The sequence below is a fragment of the Tursiops truncatus genome, chromosome 11 (genome assembly GCF_011762595.2).
Source record: "Tursiops truncatus isolate mTurTru1 chromosome 11, mTurTru1.mat.Y, whole genome shotgun sequence".
NCBI lineage: Eukaryota > Metazoa > Chordata > Mammalia > Artiodactyla > Delphinidae > Tursiops > Tursiops truncatus.
Genome location: NC_047044.1, coordinates 80,374,931 through 80,401,367, shown reverse-complemented (window position 1 = coordinate 80,401,367; position 26,437 = coordinate 80,374,931). Strand labels below are relative to the sequence as shown.

General features: G+C 39.0%; 1 protein-coding gene across 1 annotated transcript in view; it reads left to right on the top strand.

Annotated features, from left to right (window-relative positions):
- The window catches only part of STK38L (serine/threonine kinase 38 like), an 82,502-nt gene that overhangs the window by 33,698 nt on the left and 22,367 nt on the right, over positions 1 to 26,437 (top strand). The window contains exons 2-3 of the mRNA XM_019936160.3: positions 21,672 to 21,816; positions 25,461 to 25,512. Of these exons, the coding sequence (XP_019791719.1) occupies positions 21,683 to 21,816; positions 25,461 to 25,512 (186 nt within the window). The 5' untranslated portion in view covers positions 21,672 to 21,682. The remainder of the gene's footprint in view (positions 1 to 21,671; positions 21,817 to 25,460; positions 25,513 to 26,437) is intronic.

The following is a 26,437-nucleotide window of genomic DNA, read 5'->3' as shown; positions in this document are numbered from 1 at the left end:
AATAAGTAGGTGGATGGAACAGAGTAGAATTTCAAAGTGGACTGTTACCAGATGGTTATCTAGTGCAAAAGTTCTATGCTTGCTGAAACTCAGGCTCCTAAATCTTGGCACACGTATTTTTTTTCTTAGTTTTTTAAGATATTTGCTGCATTCTTAAGTACGACTCTCTTTAGTTTTGTCAAACCTTGGGGTTGTTATATTGCACAAATTTTGTATTGGAAAGAGATGAGGAAAATAAAATTACTTATAAAGAACTTGGTGCTTTTAGGAACAAAATGCTCTATAAACAGAGGCTTTTACCCATTTAAAAATAAAGGTCAGATGAGAGACGATGCAGCCGAATGGGTTATAAGCTTAGCCTCTGGTATGAGGCAGACCCGGTTCCATTTACCAGTTGTATGTCTTTGGGATGGCGACTTAAGTAAGCCTCAGTTTCCTTATTTTTAAACGTGGGAAACATCTACTTCATGGAATTATTGTGAAGATGAAAGAACGTCATACATGTTAAACGTTTAGCGCTGTACTTGACACAGAAGCCTTTGATAAAAGTTACCTATGGTTTGGTTTTTGTTAGTAAAGGCTGTAAAAGCACTGTGAAGGGCTTTTGTTTTTGAAATTCTCAGTTAGGTACTAGTCATGAAGATTTATAAATAAAGCAACTTTATTTTCAAACCAATTTCACAGTTTTCTTGAGAGAGACAAGCAATTCTTCCCTTAGCAAAAAGGACTGAAAATTAAGAACTTCTGATTATGCAATGAAGAGAATCAAAGAAAATCAGTGCTGATTCCAGCTACCTTTTTTAAAAATTTGCTGTGAGAATGTGAGCAAGTTAATTGCTGCAGTAAAGTTCTTTCTTTTTATGGAGAATTTGAGAAAAAGAAATAGGTTTGAATTTCAGTGGGAGAGATTTAGGTTAGATGTAAGAACTCGCTGACTGTAAGGCTGCCAAGCAGATAAGAAGGACTCCTTTGTCACCATAGGAGACCTTTCTGTCCCCTGAGGTTATTTCAGGGCTCCTGCAACCCCATCTAGATACAGCTTAAACCTGGACTTCAACCCGAATGATGGTATCTTTGCCAAGATTCTGGCTGCCTCTCAATGTTGGTTAATCCTCCAGGTCATACAGCAAAGCATTTTGATACTTTTTCCCTATTTAGACAAGTAAATGAGGACGACAAAGATTATAAATCTCTTTTAAACAGCTTATAGAGCTGTTTGGGTGAGAAGGCAAGTTGAGTGGGAAGAAGGTTAGCACAGCCTTGTTTCTGGTAGAAGGATGGGCAAGTCCATCCTTTTAAGTTTCTTTAAAACTGGGAATTATACAGCAACTTAAGATTTGTCAAGAATAAGTAAGGTGATCATGTGAGAAAAGACCAGTCATTCTCTGGAGTTGCTTTTTGAAAGTCATAGATTTATTTTCGGCTTTAGCTTCAACTGCTTGAGTCTGGTCATGAAGGGTAGGCACCTTACTGGAACAATAGAACAGGGTCTGGAGTCATACAGGGTTGAAATCCCAGCTCTGCTACTTTCTAGTTAAGAGGCCTCTGGCAAGTGACTTAACCTCTCTGAACTTCAGTTTCGCATTTGGAAAATGCGAAAATAGTACCTCACGCGGCCATTGGGCAGATTAAACGAGATGAGGCACACAGTACTGTCGGGCCCATCACGATGGCTGTGACGATGGCAGTGATGATCATGATAACAGTAAAGACATTGATTAGTTGCTTTCCAGAGATTTGTGGTCTAAGCTGGGAAGTTTTCTGCTAAAGAATAAGTTGGCATTATTAAAAAAATTTATATATGCTAGTCCAAATAAATAGGGTCTAAGCAACAGGGTCTTAATGTCACATCTGTATCACAGAAAATTGTACTTGGTTTGGAAAGTCATATTCTACATATATTCTCAACCTTTGCATTTTGTGACAGTAGTTTTGATTTGATCCTATTGATTTACAGGAAAGTGCCCTGCTGCTAATGTAATAACTATAGTTCCCGCATGAACTAAAGCATGCTCTGATTTTTCTCTTAGATTGTATAAATTGAAATTATTTAAATATTGGCATTATGGTATGATTTAAGCTGGGCAAAGAACTTAAATCAGGCAGCTTATAAAAGAAGAAATAATTACTTAAAATATATGAAAATATGCTTATCTCATCACAATCAAAGAAATGCATAAGCAAAACTAAGATGTCCTGTTTAACCTATTGGGCTGGCAAAGATTAAAACGATGGGCAGTGACCAGTGTTGGCTCTGTCATATAACTGTGATGGATCGATTGGTTCTGTATCTCTGGAAAGCAATCTTGCAGTGTGTATCAGAATTTTAAATGTGAATTTTTTTTGACTCAGCAATTGCATATATGGAAGAATATAGTAAGGAAATAGGAGAAAGAATGCACAACCTATGATCTAATATGTTCACGGCAACATTGCTAAAAATCTCACACACACCCCCGCACAATGGAAACCATCCAAACGTCTGTTAGGGGACATTAGTTACAAAGTACAGCACTGTAGAAAATGGAGTGTGCACGGTCCCTCAGTTGCAGAGGAACCCAGGTTCACATCCTGGTTCCACCATGTTTAGCTGTATGATCTTGGGCAAATTACTTAATCCAGCTAAGTCTCACCTCCCTCTTCTCTAATAGGAATGATAATGGCACGTGCATTTTAGGGGTCTTATGAGGATTAAGTGAGATGATACACAAAGTACAGGGTCCAGCACAAAACAATTCATTATACGTTAGAAAATATTCTTACTGTGTGTTGCTTACAAAGGATAAAGTGGATGTGTTGGTATTAACATTGAAGGATGTCTGCAAGATAGTAAGGGAAAAAGCAAGATACAGAACAGTTTATATAAACCCATTTATGTTAAAACTGTATGTGTGTGTGTTTATATGGGCATTAAAGTTTTGGAAGGATATAACAACAGTTAGCACTTAATGAGCCCTCGACTAATTCTCAGGCACTATTCTAAGTGCTTTAACCATTTAGTGGATCAATCAACTACCTTATTAAAGTTGGTTAATATGTTTTAAGTGCTTAGAACAATACCTACACTTTGTAAAGTACTAAATCAACACTAGTTAATAATTCTCACATGCTGTCATTATCTCTGTTTTGTAGATAAGGACACTGACACCCTGAGAGGTCTTACAGTTCATAAGTGGCAGGCCCAGAATTTAATCCAGGCAGTCTAACTCCAGTCTGTCACCCAACAGTTAAAACCGGATATTATGGGTGGTAGGATGGTGAAGTCACTTTCACTTGGCAGTTTATATACTTCTGGATATTTTCACATTTTTACATGACAGATATTTTACTTTCATAAATAGAAAAGAAGATATTTCCAGTTTGGAAAAAAAATGTATTTTTATGTTTTAGAAACCTTATTTCATCTGTTATAGAATACCTATGGCACATTCCAGAGACCTGAATATTTGTACATTTAGGTTTGCCCTCGTGCCCATGTGTCTTAGACAAGGAGTACACAGGACCCTGTTACAGTATATATGATTTTGAGAACCTCACTTTGGGGCATAATTTTATAAGGAAAAAATTATAGATAGAGGTGGAGTCCTAAGCTAAATCTAGATCGCTTAATGGTGACTAACTTCTGTAATCGTGGTACTAATAGACTTTAAGAAGACTTTAGTCACAATACTTTGGCTTCCAGGAAGTTTGGGGTAAAAATGTCATTCTTCGGTCGTCTGAAAAGCAGGCAGAAAACCAGTTATTTGATCCAAGGACCCGTAATCCTAAGATAGGAAGCAGTGTCAGTGTCAGATATGGACATCAATGACAGAGCTGGTAGGCACCATTGTGGTCCAGGACTGACCTAGCTGTCAGTGTTCTGAAGGGCAGCTTCTCTGCAGGGGCCACACAGTGTCCTAGAGCTGCCACTGCACTGTGGACTCTCCAGCTGGACTGGGGGCTCCCCCTAAAGGTTGAGTGGTCTGTTCCAGTCCAGGCTTTTGCCCCAGATAGCCAAGTGACTGTGGGCCTCACGTCTGTAAAATGAGGGAGATGGACTAGATAATAGAGTTTCTGTTTTCGAGTTCTGTGATTCTAACAGTCTTGCCTGGTGGCGAGCTAAATTTGTGACCGAGACCTTTAGTGGAGTCTAGAAAAATGCTGAACAGCATTGAGCTCATAAAGTGATTTATGGAAGGGTTTGCCAGAATGTTTACTTGAATTGCAGGCTATCCCTGATGACAAAAAACTGTATTAGTTACTTTTTATTCCATTTTAGGCATTTTTTCTCCTATCTTTGTTTTCCAAATAAACCAGAATTGTGTTCAATAAAGTGGTATGGCCCTGTTTGATACTTAGATAATAAGCTGTTCAGGTATTAATTATAAAGGTCACTAGCACTAAAAATATTTTTTTCTGCCTTAAAGTTTTCTGTTCTCTGGTGTCTAACTGAGGTGGATACCTCCTGGATTTTCTCATGATTGCAGAAGTCAAGTAATCTGTGTGTTAAACAGAATATCTGAGTCTGATGAGTCATATGGTATGTCTGCTTTTAGCTGGGAACAGTTTTCGTTGGTCAGTTGTAATGGTCAAAAGTCTCTTGGGAGAGTTTAAATCACTCAAAATAACTAAAGGTAACTCATGATATCATGTTTTAATTTTAGTCTAATCCAATCTTTGCCCTCAAAAAGCACTTCTGCTTCTGGCTCTTATGTTGTTAAATTAGTCTGATCTCTTTCAGCGAGTGGTTTTCATTTAAAAAGAAACAACAAACAAAAAGCAACCCAGTAATTTTAAAACTAAGAAATACAAAAGAAATTGATATAATGGAGGAATCTACCTAAGTCTCTCCTGAAGCTATTTAGTGATGTAGAAGCTTTGAATATTTTGAATGAATGGGGAAATTAAAATAGGAGTTTATATATATATATATATATATATATATATATTTTTTTTTTTTTTTTACGGTATGCGGGCCTCTCACTGCCGTAGCCTCTCCCGTTGCGGAGCACAGGCTCCGGACGCGCAGGCTCAGCGGCCATGGCTCACGGGCCCAGCCGCTCCGCGGCATGTGGGATTTTCCCGGACCGGGGCACGAACCCGCGTCCCCTGCATCGGCAGGCAGACTCTCAACCACTGCGCCACCAGGGGAGTCCCTGTATTTTTAATTAAAGTCATTTAATGAAATTTATATTTTACAGCCTCACTTAAACTCAGGTCTGTTTTCAAGTTTTATTGTGTGTGTGAATGTTGGTCTGTTTCTCTCTCTTTCTCTCTCTGTCTCTCCTCTTAGAAGCTTAGTTTTAGGAAAGTGAAAGGTAATAGTGCAGAGATGACCAAACTTTTTATAACTGGGCTGCTGAGGGATTTGTGTGTTCAGGCTGCTTCCCAAAGCTCCTCCCCGTTCCTTTACCAGCAAGTCACACCACCTCTCACAACTCACCATTTTCCTGCCTTGCCCATTCATTGGTTGTTCTCTGTACACCAAACCTTCACCTTTTAGCACAAAATAGGCAATTTTGGTTGTACTGGTGCTTTGAATCAAGCATTATTATCTCCTTTAAAACAGGTAGAGAAGGAGTAAAGGGGAGTGGGGATCTTCTTTAAAGCTAGAGCAATCATTTTGTCTCTTATGATTTTGGAGAAGTAGTTCCCTTACCTTAAGACTTGAAGTTCATTTAGCTGAGATTTGTGCTGCCTTGCTGTTTGATTTCGGTATGGGCCTTGTGAGTCACCAGTAGAAAAGCTATCTGAGAAGAGAGTGACAGTTTGAGCCCTTGTAAATATGCACAGGTATAAGCCACTAAAAAAATGCTTCCCTAAAAAGAAGTGTAAGGTATGACTGAAAAACTTTGCAGAATTCCCATTAGTCTTCTGGTTGCCTTTAGTTTTATGCTGGGGCCTCAGACTCTTTTTGCTATTCTTCACAATCCTCCACTAAACCAAAACTAAGAATTTGGTTCATAGAGAAAAAAATTCAAGTACAGTGGTACCTGGCAAACCACCTCTGTGGGCTGAAAAGTGCAAGTTGATTCCCTTTTACTGTTCCTACCTGCACCCTCACACACTCTTAAATTTTTTTTTTCTATAAAAATGGTTGTTTTCCCATTATGGAAAAATTAAAAAATTCAAAAAAAAGATAAAGGACAAAATTTAAATCATCTATAATTTCACGTCATATTTCACCCTAATTTACCCCCCTTTCCCCCCATATAGTTGAGTTCATATTTTACCTGAAGATAGAACATTGTATCCTGTTTACTTAACATTATTTTTTATGTTGTTAAATTTTGGGGGGAAAATTTTCTTCAGTATTATTTCTATGATATTTCATGCTATCACCATTCCATCAGTCATTTCACTTACTTTTAAACATTTGTGTTTTTTGCTGTTTTAAATAATGCTTTGATTTAAAAAAAAAAACAACTTCAAATCGTTGCTGCAATTTTGATTCTTTTCTTAGCATAGATTCCTGAAGGTGAAATTATTTATGTCAAAAGATAAAAAAACAACTTTAAGGTTCTTGGTATAAATTGCCACATTCCCTGTCAGAAAGGATTAATCCCGACCAGTTAACATAAGCACAGGGAAAGTTATCATCAAGGTGGTGACATAAGTCATCGCCAGCTTCAGTCCCCCTCACAAGAGGACCAATTATTGATTATCTGTGGACCAGACACCATTGTAAAAATCCCACAGCCCAGGGGTGAGGTTGACGCACCCTTCGGGACTGCAGAGACTGAGAACGACCACATTAAAAGGGGGAAAGGAGCAGCCACCCTCTGAATGCATTGCTGCTCCCCCGGGCCAGCACATGCCACACCAAGAGGGTCCCCCTGAGTCTGTGGTTTTTCCAGTGGGAAAAAGAGCCCAAGTTGGACATCCGGCTCCCCCAGTGATGCAGGACACTTCCTGGGAAGCCCACTTGGGTTTCACCTCACAGGAATCACTGGGGAGATCTGTAGGACTCAACCACTGGGAGACACTAGAGACAGAGAAGGTAGGTGGGGTTCACAGCAACCAGTGCTCAGATCTTGGTGGACCACATTCCTGCTTACAGTGGTGCCTGAGCAGAGATCCCAGTCAATGGCTCTGTCCATCTGCAGAGGCAGGCTGGTGGCCCTGTCTGGCCAGGGAGCTCAGTTAGCAACTCGGCCTGATTTAGGTCTCCAGCCAATGAGCAAACTGGGCGTGGAGCCTATTCCACAGGCCTACCCAGGCAGAGAAGCACGTTCACAGTCCTGCCTAACTGCTGAGCATAGCCTGTAGTCCTGTCTGACCAGGAAACCATGGTGACAGCTGTGGAGCCACCCTACTGCTCTGGTCTGCAGCAGAGCCCAGCCTAGGGCCCTGCCCAACTGTTGAACACAACCTGTGGCCTTGCCTAGGCAGGGAGTCCAGCGACTGACCCTGCCCAATTGCAGAGCATAGCCTGCAGCCCCACCTGTTGAGGGAGCCTGGATAGTGACCCTGACCATCTGAAAAGCACAGTCTGTAGCTCATCCAACTGCCCGATACAGCCTCTCCCAACCAGTGAACATGGCCGGTGACCTTGTCCAACAGTAGGGCACAGCCAATAACCTGCCCAATTGCGAAGCCCAGCCTGGACCACCCCCCTTAACATGGAGTCCAGCCAGGAGCACCATCTGGTTAGGAGGCACAACCTGAGACCCCACCCAACCAGGAGCATCCGCAGAGCCCAGGCCACAGACCTTCCCATTCATGGAGTCCAACCTGCAGCACCATGTTGCCAGGGAACACAGCCTGCCACCTCACCCCGCCAGAGGTGGTTGCGGATTCCAGCTGGCGGCCCCATCTGACCACGGGTACAGCCAGCAGTCCCACCGTGTGAGGGGGCCCTCCCAGCAGCTCTGCTTGGATGTAGAGTCCAGCCAGCAGTCTCACCCAACCACAGAGCCCAGCCAGCAGCACCGCCACATACCGCAGAATATGGGCAGTAGCCTCAGCTAGCATCTGTGTAAGCCTGCATACAAGGGAGCCCTCATGCAACTGTAAGTCGATTTCTTAATAGAAACTTTGCAGTTCAGGAGAGAGTGGGAGGATGATTTTCAAAATATTGAAAGAAAAAAGTTGTCAACCAAGAATACTATACCCAGTAAAGCTGTTTTTCACAAATGAAGGAAAGAAAAAGATTTCCTGAACAAACAAAAGCTGAGGGATTTCATCACCCCTAGACCTAACTTACAAGAAATGCTAAAGGGTGTTTTTCAAGGAGAAATTGAAGGATGCTAATTAACATCATAAAAACATCTGAATATGTAAAACTTACTGGTAATGGTAAATATATGGTCAAAATCTGGTTCTTTGAAATTGTGACCCTAGTTTAAAAGTTAAAAACTTAGTTTAAAAGTTAAAAAACAGGGCTTCCCTGGTGGCGCAGTGGTTGAGAGTCCACCTGCCGATGCAGGGGACATGGGTTCGTGCCCCGGTCCGGGAAGATCCCACATGCTGCAGAGCGGCTGGGCCCGTGAGCCATGGCCGCTGAGCCTGCGTGTCCGGAGCCTGTGCTCCACAGCGGGAGAGGCCACAACAGTGAGAGGCCACAAAAAAAAAAAGAGTTAAAAAAAAAGTATTAAATATAGCCATAACTACAATAATTTGTTATTGGATACACAATATTGAAAAGATGTAAATTGTAACAGCAATAACCTAAAATGTGAGGGACAGAGGATTAAATGTATAAAGTTTCTATATGCTATTGAAGTTAAGTTGTTATCAGCTTAAAATAGGATGTTTTATGTAAGCCTTATGGTAACCACAAAGGAAAAACTTTCTGTGGTAGGTTCACAAAAGACTAGAGTAAAGGAGTCAAAGCACACTGCCACAAAAAGTCATCATTCACAAAACAAGGTAGCAAGAGAGGAAGCAAAGAACAAAGGATCTACAAAACGATCAGAAAACAATAAAAAGGCAATAGTAAGTCTTAACCTATCAATAATTACTTTAAGCATAACTGGATTAAATTCTTAATCAGAAGGCATAGAAAGGCTGAATGGATAAAAAAAGAAGATCCAATAATGTGCTGCTTACAAGACACTTTAAGAACACACATAGACTGGGAGTGAAGGGATGGAAAAAGTTACTTCAAGCAAATGGTAACGAAAAGAAAGCAGGGGGAGCTATAGTTATATCAGACAAAATAGACTAAGCTTAAAATAGTCAAGAGAGACAAGAAGGTCATTATATAATGATAAAGGGGTCAATTCATCAAGAAGATAGAACAATTGTAAATAATTGTACATCCAACATCAGAGCACCAAAATATATAAAGCAAATACTAACAATGAAAAGGGGAAATAAACAGCCATACAATAATAACTGAGGACTTGAATACCCCCCTCAATAATGGATAGATCATTCAGACAGAGAATCAATAAGGAAACAGCAGATTTGAATTAGACCAAATAGATCTAACAGGCAAAATCAGAACACTCCATCCCATTGAGGCAGAATGCATATATTATTCTTAAGTGAACATGGAACTTTTTCTAGGAGAGATCACGTGTTAGGCTACAAGGCAAGTCTCAACAAATTCAAGAAGATAAGGATTATATCAAGTATCTTTTCTGACCACAACAGTATGCAACCAGAAATAATAACAGGAGGAAAGCTGGAAAATTTACAAATACATGAAATTAAATAACACAGTCATGAACAACTAATGAATTAAAGAAGAAATCAAAAGAGAAAATTTAAAAATGTGAAACAATTGAAAATGAAAACACAGCAAACCAAAACTTGCAGGATGTAGCAAAAGCTTCTAAGAGGGAAGTTTATAGTGATAAATGTAAAGCATACATTAAGAAAAAGGAAAGCTCTCAAATAAGCAACATAACTTTATACCTCAAGGAACTAGAAAAAGAATAAGCTAAGCCCAAAGTTAGTAGAAGGTGGCAAATAATAAAGATCAAAGCAGAAATGAGTGAAATGGAGAATAGGAAAACAATAGAAAAGATGAACAAAACTAAGAGTTGATTCTTTGAAAAAACAAAATTGAGAAAGCTTTAGCTAGACTAACCAAGAAAAAAAGAGGACCCAAATAAATAAAATTATAAATGAAAGAGGAGATATTACCCTGATACCACAGAAATACAAAGGATCATAAGAGACTACTATGAACAATTACATGCCAACAAATTAGGCAACCTATAAGAAATCAATTCCTAGAAACATACAACCTACCAAGAATGAATCCTGAAGAAACAGAAAATCTGAACAAACCAGTAATGAGCAAGGAGATTGAATCAGTAATCAAAAATCTCCCCAATTAATATCCAAAATACACAAGGGACTCATACAACTCAGTAGCAAATTAACAATCCAATAAAAAAATGGGCAAAGGATCTGAAAAAACATTTTTCCAAAGAAGATATTCAGATGGCCAACAGTTACATGAAAAGGTGCTCAGCATCACAAATCATCAGAGAAATGCAAGTCAAAATGAGATATCACTCTATACTGGTTATAAAGGGTATTATCAAAAAGACAAGAGATAAGTGTTACTGAGGATGTGGACAAATGGGAACTCTTGTACACTACTGGTGGGAATGTAAATTGGTACAGCCACTATGGAAAACAGTATGGAGGTTCCTCAAAAAATTAAAAATACAACTACCATATTGTCTGGCAATTCTACTTCTGGTATCTATCCAAAGGAAATAAAGTTACTTTCAGAGACACTGCTGCACCCTCATGTTATAATAGCCAAGACATGGAAACAATCTAACTGCCCATTAATGTATGAATGGATAAAGAAAATGGTACACACACACACACACACACACACACACACACACACACACACACACACACACACACACACACACACACACACCCCTTACTGGAATATTATTCAACCATGAAAAAGGAAACCTTGCCATTTGTGACAACACTCATGGACCTTGGGGGCATTATGCTACGTGAAATAAGTCAAACAGAGAAAGACAAATACTGTATGATCTCACTTAGATGTGGAATATAAAAAAACTGAAACTCATGGAAACAGAGCAGCTTGGTGGTTGCAGTGTGCCAGAGGTGAGGATGGAGTGGAGAGGGGGAGTAGGTGAAGGTGGTCAAAGTGTACAAACTTCCAGTTTCGTTTTGTTTTTTTTCATGGAAAGGCATTTTATTTTAATTATAGCAGTGTGTACATGTAAATCCCAAACTCCCAATCTATCCCTCCCCCTCCCCCTTCCCCCCCCCCCCCCGTAACCATAAGTACTTCTCTAAGTCTGTGAGTCTGTTTCTGTTTTGTAAGTTCATTTGTATCATTTTTTTAAAAGATTCCACATTAAGATTCCTCATATAAGCGATTTCATATGATATTTGTCTTTCTCTGTCTGACTTCACTTACAAACTTCCAGTTTTAAGATGAATAAGTTCTGGGGATATAATGTACAACGTGGTGGCTATAGTTAACAATATTATACTGTTACTTGAAAGTTGAAAGTATTTGTAAGTATTGTATATTTGAAAGTTGCTAGGAGAGTGGATTTTAAAAGTTCTCACTAGACACACAAAAAAATTGTAACTATATGAGGTGATGGATGTGTTAACTAACCTTATTATGATAATTGCTTCTGAATATATACATATATGAAATCATTACATTGTACATCTCAAAGTTACACAATCTTATATATAAATTATATCTCAATAAAGCTAGAAAAACATACACATGAACACAGATGATGTGTAGAAAGATGTCTGATGATAGACTGGACCCCACCAAGAAGGTTTTCCCCAAAACTGTGGCTACTTTCAGGTAGGGAATATATTGCATTATTTTAAAGTTTCCATGTCTGTGATTTATTGGTAAAATTGAATATTTTTCATATGTTTGTTAGCTACTTTTACTTACATATATTTGTCAATCAGTATTAGCCACTTACTAGTAAGGTTTTTATTGTCTCTTTACAACTTTAATGTTATAAAAGCTGTTACGAACTTTATATATGTTTTAAGAAATATAATTTGTTATTTTAACATGGGTATAAGGTATTTTTAACATAAGTGTTTAATATATAATGTTACTTTGCAATTTCGCTTAAAATACTATCCTTTAATCTTGTTTGACATACATATATGTATATTCCAAATTTTTCTGTGATGATTCCTAGCAGTATTTTCATTGTGATGATTTCCTTTTAAGACAGTCCTTTTTCTTTAAAAGATCAGTTATTCATCTTATTTTCTTGAAGTTTAATTTTTCCTTTTACTTTTATTTGCCATTCTTTTCCATCCTTTTCTTTCCCTTCCCTTTCTTTTTCCTTCCTTTCTGTTTTTTCCTTTAGTTTTTATGTTCACCCTTTTGAACCACTTGAAATTTATTTTGATCTTTGGAGTGAAATGAACATCTGACTTACTTTTTTTCCCAAATAGATAACCAGTTGTCTCAGCACATTAATTGAATAATTCTTCCCTTCCTTCCATGATCTATGATGAGATTTCTTCATTAAAAGGCCAACAGTTTTTTTTTTGTTTGTTTGTTTTGTTTTGTTTTGTTTTGGATCAAGGTTATTCCAGGGATTTTATGAATGTTGTTCTCCGTCTCCTCCTTGCTACTTTTGTGAACAGGATTATTTTTCCATTTATAAATGTCTATCTTTAAAACTAACCTTTTAAAGCATAAATTTTAACCTTCAAATTGAACACTTTATTTAGAAAATCATTGTCTTACTTTCAGTGACCCATATTCTTTATAACAGAGGCGAAAAACAGAAAACTCATGTTGTTGGGTATTGGAAATAGATGGGAGTGTGACCATCTGACAAGGCGCAGGGAGGGGTAGTTCTCTTGGCGCCTTCAGTGTCTTTGTTCATCTTACTCCTCCACCTCCCAATTCAGAGCCACAGCTTAAGGCTGGGAGCCCAGAAGGCTCCAGATCACTCGTAACCCCTCACTCCCTCTCACACTCTCTCGCTCTCCAAGAACTTCTCTAGGCTACTAAGTTCATGTTTGTAAATTCTATAATTTCTACATATATGAATTCTATATGTAAATAAAATATTAATAAATAAGGATATATTTTTATAATCTATTAATCCTTGTTTTTTTCCCATGTTATTTTTGTTGTTTTGTTTCTGCATAATTCTCCATTACAAATAGCTTTGAAGTCCTCACTCTGGTCCTCCCTTACTCTCCCCCTCCCCCGTTCCCCCCATGCCCCCCACTTCTTGCCTTGCAAATTGTGATTTTTATTTTTCCTCTTTTAGTCTAATAAAGGCGAGTATATTCCTGTGTGTGTTTATGAGGGTACCAATTAATAGAACTTGATCTAAAATTCTTTTAGGGGTGCCTCTACTATCTGTTTGTTTTACCATTCTGGTGCTAAATTATCAGTATCTAAGTTGTTCGGCATTTCAGCTGAAGTAGTTTAGTTTTTATTTATTTATTTTTAAAATTTTTAAAAATTAAATAAATTTATTTATTTATTTTTGGCTGTGTTGGGTCTTCGTTGCTGCGTGCGGGCTTTCTCTAGTTGCGGCGAGCGGGGGCTACTCTTCGTTGCAGCGCACGGGCTTCTCATTGCGGTGGCTTCTCTTGTTGCGGAGCACGGGCTCTAGGCGCCCGGGCTTCAGTAGTTGTGGCTCCTGGGCTCTAGAGCACAGGCTCAGTAGTTGTGGTGCACGGGCTTAGTTGCTCCGCGGCATGTGGATCTTCCTGGACCAGGGCTCGAACCCATGTACCCTGCATTGGCAGGCAGATTCTCAACCACTGCACCACCAGGGAAGCCCCAGTTTATTTTTTTAAGTTCAGTATGACTTGGTAGATTGAACTGAGCATCTTTTGCAGGCAAGATCTAATGCATTACTAGACAGCTATAACGATAGAAAATTTAATTTTGTAAATACATTTAAGAATAGATGGCTTCTTTCTGAATATTTTTGAGAAAAATGGGGTACTACCTTACCTAAACATTAAGATCTGTAAACAGGCCAGTTTTTAGATAAAATTACTGCTACTTTGTTTGGCAAATTTAATTCAGTTTAATTTAGCTTAATTGTTTACATTTACTTCATAAACACTTTCCCTTCTCAAGTTAAAAAAAACAATGTGCAGAGGGATTTTTAGTAATTATTCGGATCAACATACTTAAATAGTCTGCTATTAACAGTATTACTATAGCTAAATAAGCTTTTGGGAGCTCAACCTTTGAACTATATTTTGGTCAGCAGGGAAAAATGCCTCTTTGTAAAACAGGTTTCAAAATAAAAATGATAATGTTGATTTCAGCACCACTGTGCCATCACCACCAGGCTTATGACACACAGAAAGCAAGGACAACCGTCCGTATGAATTCGCTCCTCTGGACTGGTGAACAGGACACACACCAAGTGGAGATAGTCACATTAACTAATGAAAAACTAAAGCTCTTGGCACTAAACACAGTAAACAGATTATAAGTAGAGTGGATGTCTGTTGTCTCAGGAGCATTACTCCATCTTGTAAGAGGAGTGATTAGTTTTTCTCTGGAACACCTTCTCCTGTCCTAGTCATAGCCCCAAATCACCACTAACTTCTAGTAAGACTTCTACCGAAAGCTTTTGTTGTTGTTTTTTGTTTTTTTGTACTTCACGTCTTTCTATTTAGAAAACCGATAAGTACTTTTTGATACATTTCTTTCTCCACTAAAAGCACTCTAAATTTTCAAATCAAGTAGGTTTGAAGACTAGAAGAGATAGAGAATATCCACTAGAGAATAAATTTACAAACTAACTTACTAGGATAGCAGCTCAAGGAAGGAAGAATGAGCAGGAGGATTGGGTAAGGAAGGGAAGAAAATTCATCATTTCTGTGCATTTAACATGAGCCGGATGTGTTTAAAATATTTTTTCATTTATATATTGATTTATCAAACACATGACATTGCTCTGTGCTAGGCACCGTTCTAAGTCCTTTATAAATATTAACTTCCATAATTCTTGTAAGTCTTGCATTAACATAATAAGCATGTACACAAGTTGGCCATCATTATCTTTATTTTAGTCAACAGGAAACTGAAGCACAGAAAGTTTAAGTAATTTGCCTAAACTCACACAGCCAGTGAGTGTCTGAGCCAAGATTCAGACCTAGCGCTCTGGGCCTTCGTCACTGTGCTCTGCCATCACTGGAGCATCACATCCGCTCTGTAAGGCTGGCATGGTTTATATCCATTTCAGAGACATGGATCCTGTGTCTGGTGAAATAACTCAGGATCAGCCTTGAACTTATTTTCTTTCCCCACCGTTAGCTCTTCTTATACTTCCTATTCTTACTAATGATATCAACATTTACCCAGTCATCCAAATCTGAAATTGAATTATAGATTTCAGTGTTTTCAGTTGAGTATCTGAGCCCTTCTTTTAATCTCTTCTGCTGCTATGTGAAACTGGGCCCTTATTATTCTGCAGTAAACCAGGATTGGAATCTCAAATGCTAACGGAAGCAGGCAGGTAATGCAAGGAGTGAAGGAGGCTGGGCCTGAGGGAAGAAAGTTGGCGGACTCTGGCGGGATGCGGGCTTGCAAGGGGCCTGCTTCTTCTGTCCTTGCTGCCTATTTGCAGGCAGGAATATGGATTCAAATTTGACAGACTTGATTTTTGGAGAGGAACCAAAAATCTGGATTTTTACGTGAACTCTTCTAATGTCTGAATCATAGTGCAAGTCACACAAAACATGGCTGCAGGCCACCAGTTTGTAACCCCTGAGTGTTTATTACTGAGTCCCCTAACCTGATTTACACTCCTCTAGTCTAGTCTACTCCCAGGCTTCTTGCCGTCTTCCCTTTGCTAGCATAATCTATCTGAAGTGCCAATCAGATAGAATTTTAGGGGTGGTTAGGCGGATTAAAAGTATTAAAACGTAACATTTTTAGGAAAGTTCTTGTACTGGGGTATGCACTCAATTAATGTTCTTTATTGGCTATTAGTTCTTCACTTAATTAAAAGCCTTAAATGACTCCCATTTATACTCAGGATAATCTTTTAACATGGCATAAAAGGTATTTTATCATGATTCCTAACTGACTTTCCACCTTCATCTTTGGCTGTTTCACCAAATGTATACTCAAGCCCTTCTCTACACTCAAGTGAGTCAGTTGATTTCATGCCCTTTCACCTCTTCCTCTTCTGCCCTGGCCGTCTGACTTGTGAACTCTTATCCTTCCCAACCCACCACCAAGATTCAATTCAGGCATCTCCTCCTCTCTTAAACCTCTGACTACACTTTTCCTTCAGTTTCCCTTGTGTCCGCATAGGATTGTGAACTCCCTGAGGGCAGGGACTGTATTTTATCATTCTTAGTACTTTGTGCAGTGCTGGAAGGTAGTGTATATCTGCAGTAAATGTTGGTTGGAAATAATACAACTAGTAAAAGTTAGTGCTGGGACTTGAACTCTCACCCGACTGTGAATTTCTTGCTCTTCGGATCGTACCTCGTAGAGGAAAGAAGCTGTGGCTGCTCTGTTATCATTAGGGACCCAGCGGACGCAGTGTCCAACTGTGGACCTGTTGCAGCCTAGGACACTGTGGTGGCAACTAATGATGAATCTAGGAAAATTTTTATACACGAAGGCATTAATGATACTCTGAAATATAGTATGAAGAAGCTAAGGTGAAATCATCGGTTAAGTATTGTTTTACCAGTCAGGTAAAGCAGCTCTGTTTTCCTATTTTAGAAGTGTGATGGCAAATGCTGGAGACACTACGTGTATTTATAGATGGCCTGAGCGCCAGATTTGTTATCTCCTTTCCCCAGGCTTGATAAACATGAAAGAATGCTGGACTCAACGATTGGTAGAGTCTCCATTAATGAACAGGGGAGTCTGGAGAAAACACATGAACAGGAAATCCAAGGGCACCTAGTGTTGTTTTTATCAGTCCAGGAATTCTAGACTTGCAAATTGTATCCTGTTCTTTTTCTGGCTAAAGAAAGGGCTTTAGTAAAAGACAAAGAACAGTGTGAAATCCATTAGAGGAATAAATCTGCAGTATAATAAGTGCCAGTCATCCAGATCATTCTTTTTAATAATTTGGTCACTTCTGTTCTTAGTTATGTTTAATTTGAATTTTATAAAGCCTACTTGTGTCTGGTTGGAGAGTAATAATTTTTTCTTGTTTTTTTAAGCTAATCTCTAAAAGATGTTATTCAATCAAGACTAAGGGTGGGATTTTTGGCTTTTACTGTAGTTGTATCTCTCAAGTAGGATTTGTCTCTCTGAAGCTTAACATAACAGTAAGTAATTCTGTAGTTTTTAATCCAAAGGAAATTATTATATATGGGACATATATAATTTAAAATCCATTAAACTTGAGTTCAGTTACTCACCGTCGTTTACAGAATGCCGACTGTGTGCTCAGCACTTTGCCGGGTGCTGTAATACTTCCGTTACAAAGATGAATAGACATAGGTTTTGTTCTGATTTGGTTTTTAAACAGGGCTTGCACACTTGCATGTATGTATAACTAGAATGGAAAGACCATAGTGATGATGGTTAAATTATACAGTGTTTGGAAGTTGTTTTTCATTACTCGATATCCACTTCTGAACCTTGGAGTTATAAACTCATTATGTCTTTATAATGGAGAAACCTGATCTTCTCTTTACCCCTCTTTTATAAAGACCTCAGGTTCAAAAATCTTTATCTAAAACAATTTCATATTTATTTCTGTACTGTTAATGCAAACAATTTCTGTAGTTTGGAATTGTTCTCAATTCCCTAACTTTCTTATGTTTCACAAAAATTTCCCCCAAAGTTTTTCTCAGTAATATTTCTGCCCACTGCTAGCCCCCCCAATTTTGCATCATCTGGGAAAGCCCAGTTAGTAGCAGGGCTTAATATTGGCCATCTCCTCTAGCCACTTTGAAGTGGGCAGAGGTGTCCTGGGCAGGATAGCAATCGATCTTTTTTTTTTTAAGATTCCTTATCCTTATGCCATTAAACAGTTAAATTGCATAACAGTTCTCTGTTTTGATGCCATGCTTACCAAGCAGTCTTCTTCAGTCTGTACATTCAGCTAGTCTGCAAGGACGGAGCACATTTGCCCAGAGATACAAGTATCTGTTTCGTGTTCCTCAGTTTCTTATTGTGTGAATCAGCAAATTGCCATTATGTCTTGTGTATCAGTCTCTTGTGAACTTGGTGAGGATAAAGGAGCTTCCAGAATTCCCTTGTCCTGGGACGCTGGCAGCTGAAGGCCAGACCTTGCTTCTTGCCAGACAGAGCAGAGCAGCGTGTCAGCTGCCTTCCAAGGCCACACCCTGAGTTCATCATACATCTTTCTTTCCAACTTCTACAAATATTACTGATGTGTTATTTCTCTGTGCTTTTTTTCAAGGGGCATGATTTTGTTTGTTAGTCTTTGCATCATTCACTTTTTGAAAGGAAACTATAGACCACTATAGTTGGGTCTTGACCTTTTTTCCTCCTGCAAATTGGCAAACCAATCTGAAAATTCTCTATCAGCTACAGATACTCTGGACAAATCAGAAAGCACTCTAAAATTTCTAGGTATTTTTTTGTTTGTTTTGTTTTTTAAGGGAATTCCTTTATTTTTATTATTTATTTATTTATTTTTGGCTGCGTTGGGTCTTCGTTTCTGTGCGAGGGCTTTCTCTAGTTGTGGCAAGCGGGGGCCACTCTTCATCGCGGTGTGCGGGCCTCTCCCTATCGCGGCCTCTCTTGTTGCGGAGCATAGGCTCCAGACGCGCAGGCTCAGTAGTTGTGGCTCACGGGCCTAGCTGCTCTGCGGCATGTGGGATCTTCCCAGACCAGGGCTCGAACCCGTGTCCCCTGCATTGGCAGGCAGATTCTCAACCACTGCGCCACCAGGGAAGCCCTAAAATTTCTAGGTATTAATTACTCTTTGTTGGAGTTTCTAAGTCTCCCTCCCCCAGATATTGAAAAAGAGTAGCAGGCACTTTTTAACCAGTGTTTAAAGATAACTGTCTATAAATTTAAATTTTATATGCCTAAGAGGCTCCCTAGAATACTACTGCAAATGTATACCCAACCCTTTTTGAGGATTCAGGATACATATTAACATATTAATGATGCCAGGAAGTCTCGCAGTAAGAAACTTTGTATAATCTGGATTTCCTAAATTTATTTGAATTCCTCCACCTCTAGTCCATCCTCCCAGCTCCCCTCTCCTCACCAAATCCCCAAATCCCAATTAGCAAACACGATTTGGGATGTTTGCTATATACAATCCCACTCCCTCTTTTCCTTTCTTTGACTTTTCTGCATGTGATCCTGAAACATAAAACACGAACCCAGGTGAGATTTCCAGAGATGGTATGGCAGCATTGCCTTAGGTAGCATTCCAAGCTTAGTGCTTAAAAATCACTTGGCCAGAGTAATTCTTGAGCTTATTTTTATTACTGTTTAAAAAATAATGCTCACTATCATTAAAGCACATTAAAAAAATTAAACTAGATGCCTAAAATAATGTCTTACATTTGTATAATTTCTATGTTATATTATCTCAGATGGCCTTAGAGTAGGCCTGTGAACGAGGCAGGGCAAGTGCCGTAATTCCTGTCTGGGCCGGAAAGTGACTTGAATTCAGAGCGTTCTGGTGATTTGAATAAGACCATGTGATCAGTTAGCAGCAGGACCTGGATTAGATCTCTAAATATCTGACTCCAAGGTTCAGTAAGTTTCGTTTTCCACAGTTGCCAACCTTTATAGGCAGTTTTTGCTTATTTTTTCAACGCTCCTCCCACACTGCCCCCTCCCCCTGCCATTTGATAGGTGGACTCCTTCACTCATTAATGCCCACTGTGTGTCCAATACGGTGCTATCAAGGTGAACGCTCAAAAATGATTCAGAAAAAGTTCTTTCCCAGAGGTATTCCTAGTTTAGGGGGACAGGCAGGTGAAGTGCTCAGCACCGGTCCTGGGAGTATTTGTTACAAATGGTAGAGAGCACGCTCGAAAGAATGCCGTTTGGCCCCTTCTGGTCCATCGATGTCTCTTCTGGCAGGGAACCTTAGAGAAGTCACCGCAGTTAGGCTTCAGACAAACTGGGCTGTAAAGGACCAGCAGGATGCCTGCAAATAGAGTGTAGGACGTAACTGGTTCAGGAATAGGTCCTGTCAGGGCTTGGAGGCATGAAAGGGCCAAGTATGTTGGGAGAGTGAGTGGTGAGGAAGGGCAGCAGATAAGGCCAGAAAGGCAAGTTGGAGATAGCACTTGGGTGGGGTTGGACTCTGCAGCTCACCAGCTGTGTGACTTGGCCAAGCTTCACTTCCTTTCTTTACCAGGCTTCTGTGAGGAAGAAATGCAGTCATGCCTAGGAGTGCCACTGCCTTAAATCCTCAGGCAAGAAAAGGGGAAAATTAATGAATAAACTCTCATCAAGTTTCTGTTAGATACCAGCACTCCGCGTTGTGGGTTGTCTTTGTTTATCTTGCTAAGCTAATTTGACTTGCTGTACGTGCCATGAACAATTTAAACAAGTAATGTCATCAGCTTCTTGTTATAAAAAGATTTATAGGGGCTTCCCTGGTGGCACAGTGGTTGGGAGTCCGCCTGCCGATGCAGGGGACACGGGTTTGTGCCCTGATCCGGGAAGATCCCACATGCCGCGGAGCGGCTGGGCCCGTGAGCCATGGCCGCTGAGCCTGCGCGTCTGGAGCCTGTGCTCCGCAACGGGAGAGGCCACAGCAGTGAGAGGCCCGCGTACCGCAAAAAAAAAGAAAAGATTTATAGTAGTCAGCAGAGGAACAAGTTTATGATGTTAAAGTAATCGACATAATGAGGCTGAAGCAGTAAATGGAGGTATAAACCCACTAAGACAACAGTGGAACTGGGAGTTTGCCATAGTTAAACTGTTTACTTTCAACCTGTATTTGACTTGTTTCACATGAAGAACAAGAAAGGTCTTTGGTTCATTCCACTATCCCAGTTGAGGTCGATATCCAGGGCTCTGTGTCTTTATGTAGTTAAGGAGAGGTAGGTGTTGGGAAATAGGTGGCAGATTTGGAAGAATACTTTTCGGCTAAGAATGCAATGTTGGATGGTCACCCTGGCAATCTGGATCTCCTCTAAGATAGTCTGTTATGATTCCCGTCCAGATAAGCAAAAACATCTTTAATGTATGGAACCATTCTAGGTTTTTTGTTTGTTTGTTTTTTGTGGGCTTTTTTTGGGGGTCTAGATGTGGACTATGGTAGGCAAGTCTCTTAGGGTCAGTGCCCACCTATAGCAGCCACCAGAGTTCAGTCTTACATTCCTTATCTTGTCTAATTGTCCACATTATCTTTTTTTTTTTCTTTTTTTGGCCACACCATGTGGCATGTGGGATCTTAGTTCCTGACCAGGGATCGAACCCGTGCCCCCTACAGTGGAAATGCGGAGTCTTAACCACTAGACCGCCAAGGAAGTCCCCACATTATCTTCTTTAAACCAGCACTTTGTTTGGCTGGCTCAGTGGTTTTTAAAAGTTGGCTTTAAGTAGACAAACATTGTTCAGGAAAAGCCATAAAACTTCCATGTTGTCACCTGGCTTGATTCATACATTTTTGTTTCCTGCCTGGTTCCTACAGGGATTTGAGTTTCATTTGAACGTCTTAACTGTTAGGGTAAAATGTTGTTGACTAGTAGAAATGAAACCATTTCTAGAGTTTGTTAAAAGGGATAGAAAGTTTTCTTTCTATTGAGTAATTTGTGTCTCTGTGTTGTTCTAGTTTCTGTTACTATGGCAATGACGGCAGGGACCACAACCACCTTTCCTATGAGCAACCATACCCGGGAAAGAGTGACTGTGGCCAAGCTCACGCTGGAGAATTTTTACAGCAACCTCATTTTACAGCATGAAGAGAGAGAAACCAGGTATAGTAAAGGCTGGTCAAAATTTTCCGTGTAGTTAAATAAGCTGTTATACCGCAAGTGGGGTGTAAGCATGTTGTCCATGAATAATATAAATATTGTGGGTCCCTGTATGCTGACAGTATACCTGGTTCCTTGTTTTATTTTCACAGAATAGTGTCCTGTCCTGGGCACCCATATACTTATATCACATGTCAATTGATGTTTTAAACAAAACGTTTCTAACCATGAAATTACGGTATATCTTTATACTTTCTTTTTTTATATACTCTCTTTTAGAGGGCTACTTAATGACTGCCTTTAATCCAGAAACTTTTGTAGTGTTGTGTGTATATCAGTGGAAATGGGAGAATTATAAAAAGAATGAATGACGTTATTTTGCCTTCAGGAAACTTATAGTAAGGGAGATAATGCACATGAATATTACATGAAAGGGTGAAAAGTATGCCCTTTGAGAAGGGCAAAGAAGGGGGAGATTGGTTTTGCCTAAGGCAACTGGGAAGGCTTCATAAATGGTGGTGGCATTTAAACAGAGCTCCTAAGGAAGAGTACTATTTATATATACATAAAAGGGAGAAGAAAGAGGTTAAGGAGCAGGAGGAAGGATATCAGAGACAGAAGAAAGCACCTTTACTGCCAGGTCAGGCACTGTCCAGTTTAACTCAAGCTGGATTTTTATACCGTTTCCTGAGAGCCTTGGATGCTTTGTAATGGAGCTATTTTCCTGGTAGTAAAGAGCCTGGAAAACTTTTGAACAGATTTAAATGATCACAGGTGTTTCTCTGGAAGATTACTTTAGTTGTGATGTACAGAGTGGACTGTGGGAGGAGGGATCAGAAACAGGAAAGGCTAGCACTGTAGTCCAGGCCAGTGGAAGGGAGGCTTGCTTTAGGATTATGACAACAACAGGGAAGAACTGAGTGAGAAAGACAGAAAAAACACGGCAACTACCCAAATATGGAATGTGAGAGAAAGTAGTCCACGCTGGCTCTGAAATTTCACACCTGGGCAACCAGAGAGTGGTACAACTTAGTGAAACAGAACTCGAGGGGAAGAATCTGGTTTTGCACATAATTTTGGGCAGGTCCAACTACAGATTAGACGTGGCTGGGGAGAGAATTAGAACTAGAAAATGAAACTTAAGTAACTATTCGGAAGTCAACTTAGAGTAAGGAAATATAAAAGAGAGCTAAGAAACGTGCAGAATAGTGAGGAGAGCAAACGTATCTTTGATCAAATTTCCTAAAGGAAGAGAGGAAAGAGAACTAAGAGATTGCCATCAGCAGAAATTCCAAAAGATTCAACTTAGGCAGAAGGAAAGTGATCGCATTCAGAAGATCTAAATGTAAATATGTGGCTAATGTGTAAGAAAAATCAACAATAATGATAATGTCACATGTATTAAAAAATATATATTTTCCTGCAGTAGACTGTCAGTCAGGAGGGAAGTAAGTGGAATTAAATTGTTCTTAGAGATCAGTGTGTCTCTAAGGATAGGGATACAACACAGAAAGGGGTAAAGATTGGTTAATTTAAGGCTTTGATAAATTAAGTGTACATGTAATTTCTAGGGTAGCCACTAAAAGAATAAAAATAGAGTTTGTAACTTTCCAACTAATAGAAGGAAAAAAAATGGATGGGGGAAAAATAAGTTCAGAAGAAGCCAAGGGAAAAAGAAAAACTGAAATACCAAAAGGCAGGCACAAGTAGAAACCACACCATAAGTTAGAAATAAATCCAAACATGTAAGAAATTATACTAATTGTAAATGCAATGGAAGTCTCTGGAAGTGAGCAGATCATCAAGGGAGACTGAATAAAGTAAAAGAGAACCAAGGAAGGAAAGACCTGTATTTTTTCGACAGTCACTCAAGTTATTCATCAGAATTTTAAAGGTTCATTGTCTTTTATTGCTGAAACCTTAAAATAATTCAGTTTTGCTCTCTGTTCCCAAACAAAGGAAAATAGGAATAAAAGTATCTACTGTTATTAAAAAAAAAAGCATGGTGGTGCCATGGAAGTCAAATTAAATAGTCAGCTATTTTCTAGAAGCTAATACTTTAAGAAACATGTGATGAATTTTTAAGGCTTAATTAACTGGATAAATGCATAAGTCAAATAAAGTACCAATCAGAACAAAGCATAAGGTCATTTTAGCAGGAAAGCTATTTTTTAGAAAGGTACAAGAGAAGTCCTTGGGTCTTCTCATTTAGGTATGGAAATGGATAGAAGTTATTGCATGTCTCCCTAGAAGGAGGGATAATTTACTGAAATATTAGCTTTAGCAAGGACTGAGGAAAGGGGACAGTAGGGATAAAGTTGTTCGTATATTGATTGTCCTCCTGGGTTAATGGTCCTCTTACTCTTTGGATTCTTCCTGCAGAGAAGAAAACTCAAATCATTCAACAAGCAGCTCTGTGGCGCCCGGAGGTGCCTGATGGCAGGCACAGAATCCAGCATTAGGAACTTAGTCCATTGGAAGGGTTGGGCTTGGGTGAATAATGTGTAAAAAAAGATAAAAATCAGTGTGATTAGCATCAGGGTAGGTGCTTATTACTAGAATTGAGAAAGTCAGTGGAGGATATACTTTTAGGTGCTGATTTATGAACAGGCTTTAGGTATTTTTGTTATGAATTTTCCATAAGAAATAAAAAGGATCTTAACAGTGGTTTAGGAAAGAGCTTATCTTTGGACATATTGTCATAAACAACAAATGCCAAAAGATTTGTATGATGGTTTCAATCCTCAGCCCTCATACCCATTTGGATAAATCCTTGAAAGTTAGTCTTTATCTGAGACGCTCCAAAACTAATTAGGACGAGCTCTCCCAGGTTTATCTTTAGGAAAAAGAGCAATACCATGGAAATAAAATACTAATAGTCACTTGCAAATGAGTTGCAAAATGTGTGCCACAGCTATCTGTCTGGTTACTAGTTATTTCATCCATCACCCCCTCACCTGTAGCTTAAGTAACTTTAAGGGTGCATTTTAAAATATTGAAGAACTGAACTTGGCTATACCTAGAAAAGCAGATGTTCTGGTAGTTAATGGGTTATTTTTTAATGTACGTATATGACTTTCCAATTTTCCAAGAATTAGAATAAAATACACTTAATTGCACTGAACATCTTTCTGTGATTAATTAGGAAAATCAAGTTTAGTGTTTAAGTGAAGCACTTAGACAAGCTCCTTTAGCTAATAAGCGTTAAAACCAAGGTTCGAGCACAGGGATGTCCACCTTAAAACTTTTTACTTTTAGTCACTGTAGTTACCTTTTTATACATCTAGTATAAACTCTGATAAATGTTAATGATTTTGGAGATTTGAACACTAGATAACAGAGTTTTCTGTATCAGAACATGAGTCACCTTTGCTAACGATTCATTTAGGCAGCTTTAGAAGTAAATTATTCATTTGGCTAGTATGAGGCAGCTAATTCTGGACTGTATTTATATTTTGAGAAAGAAATATTTATATGTGCATATATGTTTATAAATATTAGTCACTATTCTTAGTGATTATTTTGATTCAACTTGAAAGATTTTTTTAGCATGGCAAACTGAGTGTAAACTTGAAAAAATAAATGTACATTTCTTAAGTGGGAATACTTAGGTACATATTAAAATTTAAATAATTTTTTTTGAAAAGGCAGAAGAAATTAGAAGTGGCTATGGAAGAAGAAGGATTAGCAGATGAAGAGGTATGTAAGCTATAATTACTATGACTCTAGTTAACAGTACTCTCTTATATAATTGAAAGTTGCTAAATCTTAAACTACAAAAAAAATAGTTATGTGAGGTAATGGATGTGTTAACTAACTTTATTGTGGTCATCATTTCACAAGGTACAGTATATACCTGTATCAGATCATCACATTGTAGGGACTTCCCTGGTGGTCCAGTGGTTAGGACACCGCACTTCCACTGCAGGGGGTCCGGGTTCGATCCCTGGTCAGGGGAACTAAGATCCCGCAAGCCCAAGCCTAGCGGCATGGCCAAAAAAGAAAAAAACAAAATCATCACATTGTATACCTTAAACTTACACAATGTTACATATCAATTATATCTCAATAAAAGGGGGAAAAACTACTGTATGAAAGCAACCCCAGTGACTTTTTCTTATAATGGTATCAGATGATTTTATAACTTAGATAATGTGGGTTTCCTATTTGAACGTGAGCTTCTTCCTTTGTTGCTGTGATGGAAATCTTTGAAAGGGGGCAGCTTTTTTTTTTTTAATTCCAAGAACATATATATATTCAGTGAATAGTATCTAGTGTGAGGAATAAGAAAAGAGGGCTTCAAGAATAATTGATCAGTTGCCAAATTTCCTTACATTTTTCCTAAATATTTCTTAAAACCACCCAGTTCACTAGTCTGGTGCCATGAACCCAGTGGTTTAAACTACCGTGTATTTCACCTGAAGAATCACTGCCCCCAACTGGTCTCTCTTCCTCCATTCTCAGCCACATTCCCACTCCCAGTTTTTCTACACACTTCAACCAGGGTTATCTGTCAAAAACCAGATTTGACCATGTCACTCTTTTGCTTAATACCCTTCACTGGCTCCCAAGTACTCTTGGGATAAGGCTAACTCTTTAACATGGGTGTACAAGGCCCTTTATG